Below are 13,025 nucleotides of genomic sequence, written 5' to 3' on the forward strand. Positions count from 1 at the left end.
CATAATTATAAATAAATATTAAAATAAATTTATTATAAAATATATCTTTTATGATTTTATTATATGATATTTTATAAATATAATAATAATAATAATCTACATACAACTGTATATTAAACATTATCTAATGAACATTTTTGTTTCTGAGCAGACAAACAAATGCCTTATTGTGTCGGCAGAAAAGCCTAAAACCAAATTAATAATACAGAAAAAATACAGGAAAATACAAATCACAAGAAACAGATGAAATTTAATCGTAAAGTTCAGTTACATCCCATGTCAACTGTGAGCAAACAAGCATCATATATTGAAAAGCTGCAGAGTTCAGTCACGTTATACCATTCTTCACAGAAAACTAGCTGTTTAATATCACTGAAAGACACCGAATCATTTACAATTTACGTGAGATGCAAAAATCAGGACAAAAAGGCATTGAAATGTTTCACAGCGGCTGTACAAGCACACAACACAAGAGTTTGGCAAATGGATATGAAGCATCACGGGACGCTCAGACCGTCACATTAATACAGAGACAACACAATGAATTCACAAGACGTGGTGTTTGATTAGTGATGCCACGATAAATCCCCCAACACTTAACAGCAAACCACTGACAGCCTACTCAACGGATGAGCACGACTTCTGTCTGTGCAAAACATTTCAGTCTGTGGACACTGCAGTTAAACGATAGAATGCAGGTAAACAGGTGCTAGTTATTAAAGCATGCATGCAGATATCTGCAGTCTGTAAAGGCTTGAATACTGGTGTTAAGGGTATTAATACGACACACAACCGATGAAGCACATGACTCTCACAGACATGCAAAACCAAAAACTTTCCAACGATCAATAAAACAATAAAAAAACGGAGATTCTTTCATCTCAAAATTCTGATGCTTTTCTCTGTATTCCGAGTTCATTTCTCACGAGTCTGACTTTTTCAGAAATGATAATCATGCATTATATTTTGTGAAAAAGTAATGTTGTTGATGGTTTCTTGTTTGCCTTTCTCAGCACTGCATATAAACTGTATTTCTTATAGGGTTTGCGGTATTAAATTTTGAACTGTGCAAATGCAAATGAAAAAAAAAAAAAAAACGGTGACAAAAAGTCAGAAATGTGAGAGAAAAAAATCTGAATTGGGAGAAAAATTTCTGAAATGTGAGATAACATCAGAACTGTTAGAAAATAAGTCAAAGGTGAGATTAAACAAAATCTGAATGGTCAGAAATGTGAGATAAATCAAAATTGTGAGAAAAGTCAGAATTGAAAGATATAAACTTTTGAGATGAATGCAATTTAGATTTAAAAAAAAAAATCTAATTAATTTAAATTTTAATTAAAAAATGTCATAAATGTGAGATGAAAAATTCAGAACTGTGACAAAAAGTCATAAATGTGAGATAAAATCAGAATTGTTAGAAAATAAGTCAAAGGTGAGATTAAACAAAATCCGAACGGTCAGAAATGTGAGATAAAAAAAAATAAAAAAAATTGTGAGAAAAGTCAGAATTGAAAGATACAAACTTTTGAGATGAATGCAATTTAGATTAAAAAAAAATTTAATTAGAATTTTAATTTAAAAATGTCAAATGTGAGAGTAAAAAAATCTGAATTGCAAGAAAAAAAGTCTGAAATGTGACCTTTCTTATTTTGATAAGCTTGTTTCCTCCAAGGAATAAAAAAAATAAATAAAGGCAATAGCGACTAGATCTCACATTTTTTCTCACAATTCAGATTTTTTAAATCTTATATCTCTGACTTTTTTTCTTGCATTTGCAAGTTTATGTCTCGCAATTATCAGTCAAGAATTGTTAATAAGTCAAAGGTGAGATTAAACAAAATCCGAACGGTCAGAAATGTGAGATAAAAAAAAATAAAAAAAATTGTGAGAGAAGTCAGAATTGAAAGATACAAACTTTTGAGATGAATGCAATTTAGATTAAAAAAAAATTTAATTAGAATTTTAATTAAAAAATGTCAAATGTGAGAGTAAAAAAATCTGAATTGCAAGAAAAAAAGTCTGAAATGTGACCTTTCTTATTTTGATAAGCTTGTTTCCTCCAAGGAATAAAAAAAATAAATAAAGGCAATAGCGACTAGATCTCACATTTTTTCTCACAATTCAGATTTTTTAAATCTTATATCTCTGACTTTTTTTCTTGCATTTGCAAGTTTATGTCTCGCAATTATCAGTCATAAACCTGCGGAAAGATTTTTCTTCTCAGAATAGTATGAATCTCCTAATTCAAAAAAACAAACAAAACAAGTCAGAGCTGTGAGATTAAAAGGTCGTAATTACTTTCATTCATATTCGGTGGCTGAAACGAGCTTTCATCAGAAATGGCTCTCTCTGGTGAGAAGACTGAAAACAAACACATTAATCATCCTGCGCTTCAACTACATCGTCATCAGACTCTGAAAGAGCTTTCGCTGAGATTGCAAGGATGCATTCAATTGATCAGAAGTGACCGTAAAGACATTAATAATGTTATAAAAGAAAACCGTTTCCACAAAAACATTGCACAGCTGTTTTCAACATTGATAATAATCAGAAATGTTTCTCGAACATTAAATCAGCATATTAGAATGATTTCTGAAGGATCGTGGAATTTGAACATATACTGTATATTATTTGAAATAGTGATATTATTTCACATGTATTTTGTGTTTTTGATCAAATAAATGCAGCCTTGGTGAGCAGAAAGCATTTCAAAATCTTACAGACCTCAAACTTTACATTTGCATCACACACACAAAAATAAAATAAAAACATGCACCAGCAAAATGCACAAAAAGAATGCGTTTTAAGAGGTAAAAAGGGTCAATTCTGATTTCATGTTGACTTTAAAATACATGATCGTTTGTAGACACATTATGATTCGTGTCCCTGGCTTATGACTGGTTTTGTGCTCCAGGGTCACATATGATAACATAATCTGAAAAATCGTAAAATACACCGTTGAAAACATCTGTGACATAGATTACAGCACTGTTACGAGTCACGCATGCGACTGAAAACACCATGACGCACAGCACTGCTTGGGATCTCACCTGGTTAACCAGTCTCTGAAGTTCAACAGGTGAAGTCAGCTGACTAACTAAACACAGTATTGCCTTGCGCTCTGACCAGACCTGAGCCAATCTCACCCTTCATAATCTCATTCATCTGATGCTCCCTCCGTTCACAGGAGCCACACGTGTGCAAATCCTTTCAGAGTCAGGCTTATTTCTCCACGCCATTGATGCTTGTGTTATTTACAGAGTCCCTCCGTTTCCTGGTAGAAGAGGAAGTCGTGCTGTCCGTCTCAAACTCCCCTACAGCACAAATGCATTACAATGTGACAGAAAACATGAGCTGCATAATGCATGCATGCTAACAAAGATCTATAGGCCAAAATAACACGTTCCCAAATGCATAATGATAGTTTACAGTTTCTGCAGGATACTGTGCATAGCATGCAAACATATTATATGCATTGACTAAAATATACATGAACTATACTATATTTATATTATAGTAAATATACATTAACTGATATAAAATATATTAAATAAAATTTGAACTTATTTTATTTCAGCTAATTGCTAAAGCAAAAACAAACAAATAAATATATTTAAAAAAAATACTAAAACTTGAACTAAAATTAAAATACAAAAATAACTAATTCAATATATTTAAAAAATCTAATAAAAATGACAAAAAACAACAAAATTACTAAAAACTTTCAAATGAAAATGAAAGCTATAAAAATAAAAACTAATTCAAAATATTTAAAAACAATATCTAATAAAAATGACAAAAAACAACTAAATTACTAAAATTGTAAAATTAAACAAACAAAAAAGGAAAATACGAAAATAAAAAATGATATCTAATAACAATTAAAAATTTTAATTCTGTCGAATTAAAATGAAAAATACAAAAATAAAAACGAATTCAAAATATTATAAAAATAAATCTTTAAAAAAAAAATCAACAAAATTACTAAACTTTTACATGAAAATTGGAAGATACAAAAATAAAAACGAATTCAAAATATTAAAAAACAATATCTAATAAAAATGACAAAAAACAACAAAATTACTAAAACTGTCAAATTAAACTACAAAATGGAAAATACAAAAATTTAAAATTATATCTAATTAAAAAAAAAAAGTTAATTCTGTCGAATTAAAATTAAAAATACAAAAATAAAAAAAAATTCAAAATATAAAAAAACATCTAATAAAAATGACAAAAAAAACAACAAAATTACTAAACCTTTAAAATGAAAATGAAAAATACAAAAATAAAAACGAATTCAATATATAAAAACAATATCTAATAAAAATGACAAAAAACAACAAAATTACTAAAACTGTCAAATTAAACTAAAAAATGGAAAATAAAAAATTATATCTAATAAAAATTAACATTTTAATTCTGTCGAATTAAAATGAAAAATACAAAAATAAAAACCATTTCAAAATATTTAAAAATCATAATAAAACTACCTGGATGACCTTGATCTTCCATTTCAATTGATAATAGACTGCGATATACAGTACATACAGTGTGCAGTAAGCAGTAGTCTAGTATTAAAAACAGCTTCCGTCTGTCTTCTGCTAGTTCACCACAAGAGATCATAACACTACAGCTTCGATTAATTACCCTAATGAACCATTAATAACCAACACATGATGTTTCTTTACCTCTGCATTCAGACACAGCGTCGTCCGGCTCCGTGTAAATACTGTCCTCACACTCCGAGAAGCTCTAGAGAGTCAAAATATCACATGATTTACAGCTCAAAACCCTTAAGACTTAACACTGTGTGGATACTGTAAACATCACTTTTATATTTTCAGTCTCAACTATAACAACTCAGGATCTCGGTTGCTGAATAAATGCAGTTGTTTTAATAGAGAAACATTATTGCAATCTGGAATTAGGAATTTCACTTATATTTTTTTGTTTTCAGTTTTCATAATGTAGACAGAGAGAGTGTATATGCAAGTCTTTGATATTAATTTATATGATAAATAGCCTATAATAAATCAATAAACTAGAAGGGGGAAAATAAACCATGTGCATGAGTTCTATTGACATTGATTTGATCTATTGATTTGTGCTTATTGGTGAAAGTGCAATACTTCTAATGCAATGTAAATCATTAAAGTTGACTTGAGAAAGCCAGCTTACTGATCTACTATTTAATCTTCTTCTTCTTCTGAGCCAAAATTTGAACTGCATATCCTCCTAGACCTTTAAAGCTACAACCACCAAACTCGGGTCAGACCTTCAGACTGGTCTGAAGTTATTTGCTCTGACTTTTCGAACTGTTCCGACTTCCGGTTTTCGTAAACCAGACTATCAAATCCACCGGAAATCCCATAGACTTTCATTGAGGGGGTGAAAACTTTTGTACAATGAGACTTATATGGTGTTTTAAGCTGTCTATTGCTATAGCAAAGCTTAACAACTCCCTACTGAAAAAAACTGCTAAAACCAGCCTAAGCTGGTCGGATGCTTTGGCTGGTCTCCCAAGCTGGTTTTAAAGTGGTTTTGGCACCTTTTGAGCTGGTCAGGCTGATCTTAGCTGATCAAGCTGGGAGATCTGCTAAAAGAACAACCAAGTTTAAACCAGCTACTTTCAGCTTAAACCAGCTAAGACCAGACAACTAGCCTAGGCCGTTTTTAGCTGGTTTTATCTGTTTTTTAGCTGGCTTTTTGCTAAATCAGCTGGTTTTAACTGGTTTTTAGCTGGCTTTTTGCTAAATCAGCTGGTTTAAACTGGTTTTTAGCTGGCCTTTTTGTTAAATCAGCAGGTTTTAGCTGGTTTCTAGCTGATTTTTTACTAAATCAGATGGTTTTAAGCTACAGTTTACTAATTCAGCTGGTTTTACTTGGTTTTAGCTGGTTTTTAGCTGGATATTTTTCATTCATGTTACCAATTTGTTAAATCACGTTAAAACATGCTAGCAACAAGCTAGCAGCATGCTAATCATACTAGAAACTTGCTAGCAACATGCTAGTAACTTGCTAATAATGCTAACAACATGCTAGTAACATGCTAACCATAATAGAATAATGCTAGTAACTTGCTAATCATGCTAGAAACATGCTATTAACTTGCTAATCATGTTAACAACATGCTAGTAACTTGTTAATCATGCTAACAAAATGCTAATCATGCTAGAAACATGCTAACAACATGTTAGTAACTTGCAAATCATGTTAACAGAATGCTAGTAACATGTTAATAATGCTAGAAGCATGCTAGTAACTTGCTAATCATGCTAACAACATACTAGTAAAATGATAATAATGCTAGAAACATGCTAGTAACTTGTTAATCATGCTAACAAAATGCTAATCATGCTAGAAACATATTAGTAACTTGCTAATCATGCTAACAACATGGTAACCATGCTAGTAACATGTTAACAACATGCTAGTAAAATGCTAATCATGCTAGAAACATGCTAGTAACTTGCTAATAATGCTAACAACATGCTAGTAACATGCTAATAATGCTAGTAACAGGCTAACATGCTAGAAACATGCTAACAACATGATAGTAACGTGCTAATCATTTTAACAACATGCTAGTAACATGCTAATAATGCTAGTAACTTGCTAATCAATGCTAACAACATGCTAGTAAAATGCTGATCATGCTAGAAACATGCTAGTAATTTGCTAATCATGCTAACAAAATGCTAGTAACATGCTAAATATTCTAGTAACATGCTAATCATGCTAACAACATTCAGACTTTAATCTTTCAAACTATTTTAAACTGAAAACCGTCAAACTTTTACAACATTTTTAAAACTTTAAAACTTTTAAAATTTTCTGGCCTGGCTTTCTCAAGCCAACTTCAAAGTTTGTCTACGAACTTTACTATCTAGTTGCAATTATAATTTTGAGCAAAATAATCAGTTTAACCATTACACAGCATATCGCTCAGACATTTAGTCGACTAAGACTTGACTGGACAAAAACAGGACAATATGATAATAACTAAAAAGCACATTTGACACAGGACTAAGACTAATTTAAAAAATGGCTGACGAAATGAACGGATCAGGAAGAGGAGTGATTGAGTAAATGACGGCGCACCTTCTCTCGGGGCCCGTAGTTCTCAGCGTACCACACCATCCCATACAGACACAGGAACGTGATGAAAGCCTTCAGAGACAAAGACACATCAACTCCACACGAAAACAACTATTTAGAGACAATCTCCTCCCACAGCTGCCAAGAAAAGCTCTGTAGTGCTGAATGAGCGCAAATCAAACAATCGCAGTGATGCAACGCACAGCTGAGAGTAGGGCTGCTCGATTATGGTTAAAAAGGTTGCTATGACATCTACATTTAAGAGACATTTAGAGATTTAGAGAAATTTCGCAATTCTCAACACCACAGCAGAATACTAGGGTAACTAATATTAGTAAAAAAACTAAAAATAAAGTCCTCAAATTATTGAAAATAATTAAAAGGTCAGTAATAAAAAAAGCAAAGGACAAATACAATAGAAAAAAAGATACTAATGAAACAAACAGTGCTTTAAGTTTTTTATGCAAGTTTAAAGTATTTAGCTAACAGCTACTACAGAAACTGAATAATCGAATGCAAAATAAAACTTCCTTTGTTTCTTATTAAAGCTACAAAAGTCCTTCAGTCAAGAGCAGTGAGTGATTTTCTCTTTGTCTTTTGTTGTTTGATTAATATTAAGCACACAGTCAGCAGCAGGAATATTAGGCTGCTGTCACTTTAAGAGCTGCACGGATCTAATTGACTGTTAAGCACGTATTCTCATTCTCAACTGTTTACGTTCACTTAATACATAACCGATGAGGGTTTATGTGATTAATAATCACCAAGTGCCACATTTTGACACATTTTTGTGTGTATTTGACCGTTTAGGCGCGCACCTTAAGCTAAAAGTTGACTTTATATGTCCGTGTTCTGTTCCGTCGCATGCACAGAAATCCTCCTGAGCAACAGCGATAGTTCTCTTTCGCGCTTTTAAAAACATGAATAAATCTAATCAGCTTTAATAAATCAAGCACGTCCCATTTTGCGAAAGTCACGTTATGATTTTACTGATTTGCACGTGAAATTGGGCTTTTATGGAGGAGCGAAAGCGCACCGCTGGAAAGGCGTGCAATAATCGTTTTATCTCGATTATTGTATTTTCATAATCGCTGGAGGCCGAAATCGAAATTGTATTTCGATGAATTGCACAGCTCTATCTGAAAGTGAAGAAAAACCACAGGAACTCACCAAACACACGAGCCACAAAATCACATAGAGAACCTGCGTCTTGGAAAACAAGTCCTGTCCAAATTTAATGCAGGCCAGCGCCTCCAGGAAAGCGATCGCCCTGCAGGACAGAAAACAGAGTTTGGCATCATTTTGGAAAACACTGACAGTGCGATATTTTGTTTTCTGCGACATATATTGCATTGAAATTTCACCAGATGACTGGAATAGCTTTAGAATAAATCGTTCAAGAGTTAGTGGTGTGCATTTGTCGCAGAGTGCATCTGCATTAAAAAATTTTTTTTTAAAAAAGGCTGAGAAAATACTTTCTAATCTGAAATAAAAAAAAAATAAAAAATTAAGGTGAAATCTTTCAGGGCTTCACATGATTATAAAATAAAATAATATAAAATAATAATAAACATCATGATTTTATTGTGATTATTATGAAACAAAAATATTAAGCAAAAACTAAATATATTGTAGAAATACTGTAAAATAAAATAGCAATAAAATTCTTTTATTTTACTGTAAAAAAAAAAAATGTATTTCTTCATTTTCAAACTCTAAACCATCAAGCTTTTATTTTGACAGGTTGCTGGCAAATAAAAAAAAATGCGCTACCAGTTTCAGAGTGAAACCAGTAGTGCATAAATGTATTAAATTAAATCACACTGTGCAATATCAATTTAATTTCAATATATTGCGCAACCCTTTCTACTGAACATCAATTGTGCAACATAAAGCCAAAGGAAGTTAGATGACAAAAAGCTTTTGTAACATCATACACTCTACCATTCAAAAGCTTGGAGTCAGTATCATTTTTTTTTTTTTTTGCGAAATAATTTATAGAAATTATTACTTTTATTTAGCAAGGATGCTTTAAATTGATCGTTATGATAAAGATGTTTATAATGTTTCAAAAGATTTCTATTTCAGATAAATGCTGATCTTTGGATCTTTCCATACATCAAAGAATCCTGAAAAAATAATACTCAACAGTTTTAAATATTGATAATAATAATAATAATAATAAATGTTTTTTTGAGCAGCAAATCAGCATATTAGAGTGATTTCTGGAGGATCATGTGACACTGAAGACTGGAGTAATGATGTTGAAAATACAGCTTTGATCACAGAAATATATTACATTTTAAAATATATTCAAATAGAAAGCAGTTATTTTAAATAGTAAAAATATTTCACAATATTACTGCTTTCGCTGTATTTCGAATCAAATAAATGCAGGTTTGGTGAGCAGAAGAGACTTCTTTAAAAAACAAAAAATCTTACTATTCAAAAACTTTTGACTGGTAGTGTATATATATATATAAAATAATCATCATGATTTTCTTCATCAGAGTGAAAACGGTAGCGCATACATTTAAGTAATTAAATCACAGACTGCTTGATTTGACAATCGCACTAAGCAATGTCGATTTCTACTTCTACACATCGTGCAGCTTTGCTTTCTACTGGATGTTAATTGTGCAACATAAAGCCAGAGGATGTTAGATAAAGTCTAGATGATTTAACCTAGATGTCTGGCACGAGATAACTCAATCTGCGCTACATCTAGGTCATATCTGAGATAAAGCAAATGACAATCCAGCAGTGAAGCCCACCGGCGCGCTGCAGTGGAACACCAGCTTTCATGCGGGTTTGTGGTTCAACGTTTGACCTGCAGCAGCGCATGCATGACCTCAAACACATGCATGACCTCAAACACATGCATGACCTCAAACACATGCATGACTGACGACCCGCTCCAGATTACACCAGAGCCTTCACTGTGACTCACCCGAACACCCAGCACTGAGTCCCGACCCGTTTGCACTGTGTGTCTGTCAGGTACGCGTAATACTGCCTGTAGAGCAGATCATTAATCATCCTCCATCACATACACAGTTCAACAGGGCATGTTATTCCACATTTCAAAAAATACTGTTCTAGATCAATGTTGAAGACCCCCAGAGATTGAGTCAACATTTCAATAATTCAACAACACATGTTTACATTTCTCTGATATTATTTAATGGTCACATGACATGCAAGTAAACAAATAATATGTTTTTAGTAAGTGTTTTATTTTGACTTTTAATTTTAAAAATGCATATAAATACATATAAATACATATAAATCCTGCACACTGCTCAAGCTTACATCCCCACAAAAAAAAAAAATATATATATATATTTATGATTTATATATGATTATGATTTATATATAATGCTCACATGACATTTTGACTTTTAATTTTAAAAATGCATATATATATATATATATATATACATATAAATCCTGCACACTGCTCAAGCTTACATCACCACAAAAAAACAAAAAAAACAAAAAAATATATATATATATATTTATGATTTATATACAGTATATATATATTTTTCCTAGTTTATATTGTACTTACATCCAACACAATTATAAATTATTCAGGTTACATTTTAATTTGATTGTTTTTACATGAATATTATTTATTTCAATTTGATCAATTTTTGTTATTTTATTACCCATTTTAATTTTACATTTTTATGATTCAATTAATGATTCAGGTGTGCAGGCATTACATTTTTATTGGATTGTCTTTATATTAATATTATTTATTTAAATTCTTTATCAATTTTTACGTTACATTTTTAATCCATTTTAATTTCACGTTTTTATGATTCAGGTGTGTGGGCATTACATTTTTATTTGATCGTTTTCATATTAAAATTATTCAGGTTACATTTTTATTGGACTGTTTTTACATTAATATTATTTATTTTAATTTTAACCATTTTTGTGTTACATTTTTAATCCATTTTAATTTTACATTATGATTTAATTAATAATTCTGGTGTGCGGGCATCATGTTTATTCACTTGTTTTCATATTAATATCATTTTAATTTTTATCAATTTATATTTTACTTTTTAATCAATTTTAATTGTAACATTTTTTTTATTTAATGAATCAGGTGTGTGGGCATTACATTTCTATTTTATTGTATTTATATTTATATTCATTTTTTTATTTTTTATTTTATTTATTTTTACATTTTTAATCGCTTTTCATCAGCTCACAAACCCTTTTCTTTTTGCGATTTTTATCAATTTCCAGTGAATAAAAATCAAGTCCCATCTGACATCTTTGCTGGTTTTCCTCTAAAATGCATCAGACTGTGTGTGTGTTACTGTACGTACCGTACAGTAGGAGCCGTGATGATCCCGATGAACAGGATCCGGCACCAGCTGAGAGCGTGGCATGCTGGGAACACGAAGATGTGCTTCAGGAAGAACGTGTTCAGCTCCGTCAGCTTCAGTCAGAGAGCAAAATAAACCAATCAAGCAAAACCACAAACGAAAGCCAGCTAAACTGATCCTGAAGAACTGGGACAAAACTGAGATCTGATCAAGTTTAACTCCGTAAGGAATTCATTTGAATTCATCTGTTAATAGACTCGATTGCATTCGTACATTACAAATACTGAAAAAATCTAGCATTCAGCATTAATAATACGGTTTTAATGCTTTGATTAAACTTTAATAATCAATATTACAATTTCAACCACTGTTATTTTAGTATCATTTAAAAATGTTAATATTCTAAATCAGATCTTATTTTTTTCTGCTTTCAACCTAATTTTACTTAAATTTAGTTGTTTTTGTTTTCCATTTTTATTAGTTTTTAAATATGTTTTTATTTCAGTTTTAGTTATTTTAGTACATCAAGTTAAACTAAAAAAAAAAAGACAACTGTTGTCTTGGAAACTAGCTGAAATAAAATAAGATTTTATATGTCAACTGAAGTTAACAATTCTTTTATTTCAAGTAACGAAAATGTTTTTGAAATGATTCAAAACTTGACAAAAATGTAAACATTTAAACTTTAATAATCAACTGAATTTGAAAAAACTGTAACAATTTAATCATTTATTACAATTTCAACCAGTGTTATTTTAGTATCATTTAAAAACTATTTATGTTAATATTCTATTTTTAATAGATTTTAATATTTTTAATAGATTAATAGATCTTATTTTTTCTGCTTTCAAGCTAATTTTAGTTAAAGTTTTAGTAAGTTACTTGTTTTTGTTTTCCATTTTTATTAGTTTTTGTTGTTTTTAAATAAGTTTTTATTATTTTTATTTCAGTTTTAGTTATTTTAGTACATCAAGTTAAACAAAAAAAAAGACAATTGTTGTCTTGGAAACTAGCTTAAATACAATTTTAAATGAAGTTAACAATTCTTTTATTCCAAGTAACAAAAATGTTTTTGAAATTATTTAAACCTTAAATATTTACACCTACAAATTTCATTTGTACAGAGGTTTTTACAGTACACAGATCTCCAGAGAATCATGATGTTTATATTATTTCATATAGTTTATTTTAATTTACAGCATAACATATTATTATATTAATATCTTCTAGCCTTACAGTTGCATTTATCAAATAATATAGTTCACATTTTGCAACCATAAGCAGCTGAGATTCAGAAAATCTGATATAAAACCTTCATATTTTGCACATCATACAAGTATTAAATTCTGTCGTTCTGTTTTTATAACCTGACCTACTTAAAATCCTCCGATTCCCATCTCAAAGACATTTAATCACACTTTAAAGGGCCCTCAGCCGGGAGCGAAGAGAAGAGACCGGCCTCCTCTCACACAATAGAGAATGAAGAGAGGGCTTTCATCGCCGTGGAAACAGCTCGGGGGCGGAGCTTCGGTCTCTCAGGAGAACTCATGTGACCCACACTTCTGAACTAGTTAA

General features: G+C 30.8%; 1 protein-coding gene across 1 annotated transcript in view; it reads right to left on the minus strand.

Moving 5' to 3' along the window:
* Positions 1 to 2,913: 2,913 nt before the first annotated feature.
* LOC107709538 (phosphatidylserine synthase 1-like) overlaps positions 2,914 to 13,025 on the minus strand; it is a gene marked incomplete at its 5' end in the record, with an annotated part of 19,821 nt that continues 9,709 nt past the window's right edge. The window contains 6 exons of the mRNA XM_016514036.1: positions 2,914 to 3,317; positions 4,695 to 4,758; positions 7,108 to 7,176; positions 8,275 to 8,374; positions 10,055 to 10,120; positions 11,451 to 11,567. Of these exons, the coding sequence (XP_016369522.1) occupies positions 3,226 to 3,317; positions 4,695 to 4,758; positions 7,108 to 7,176; positions 8,275 to 8,374; positions 10,055 to 10,120; positions 11,451 to 11,567 (508 nt within the window). The remainder of the gene's footprint in view (positions 3,318 to 4,694; positions 4,759 to 7,107; positions 7,177 to 8,274; positions 8,375 to 10,054; positions 10,121 to 11,450; positions 11,568 to 13,025) is intronic.

Source organism: Sinocyclocheilus rhinocerous, unplaced genomic scaffold, assembly GCF_001515625.1.
Source record: "Sinocyclocheilus rhinocerous isolate Xijiao unplaced genomic scaffold, SAMN03320098_v1.1 scaffold2611, whole genome shotgun sequence".
Classification (NCBI taxonomy): domain Eukaryota; kingdom Metazoa; phylum Chordata; class Actinopteri; order Cypriniformes; family Cyprinidae; genus Sinocyclocheilus; species Sinocyclocheilus rhinocerous.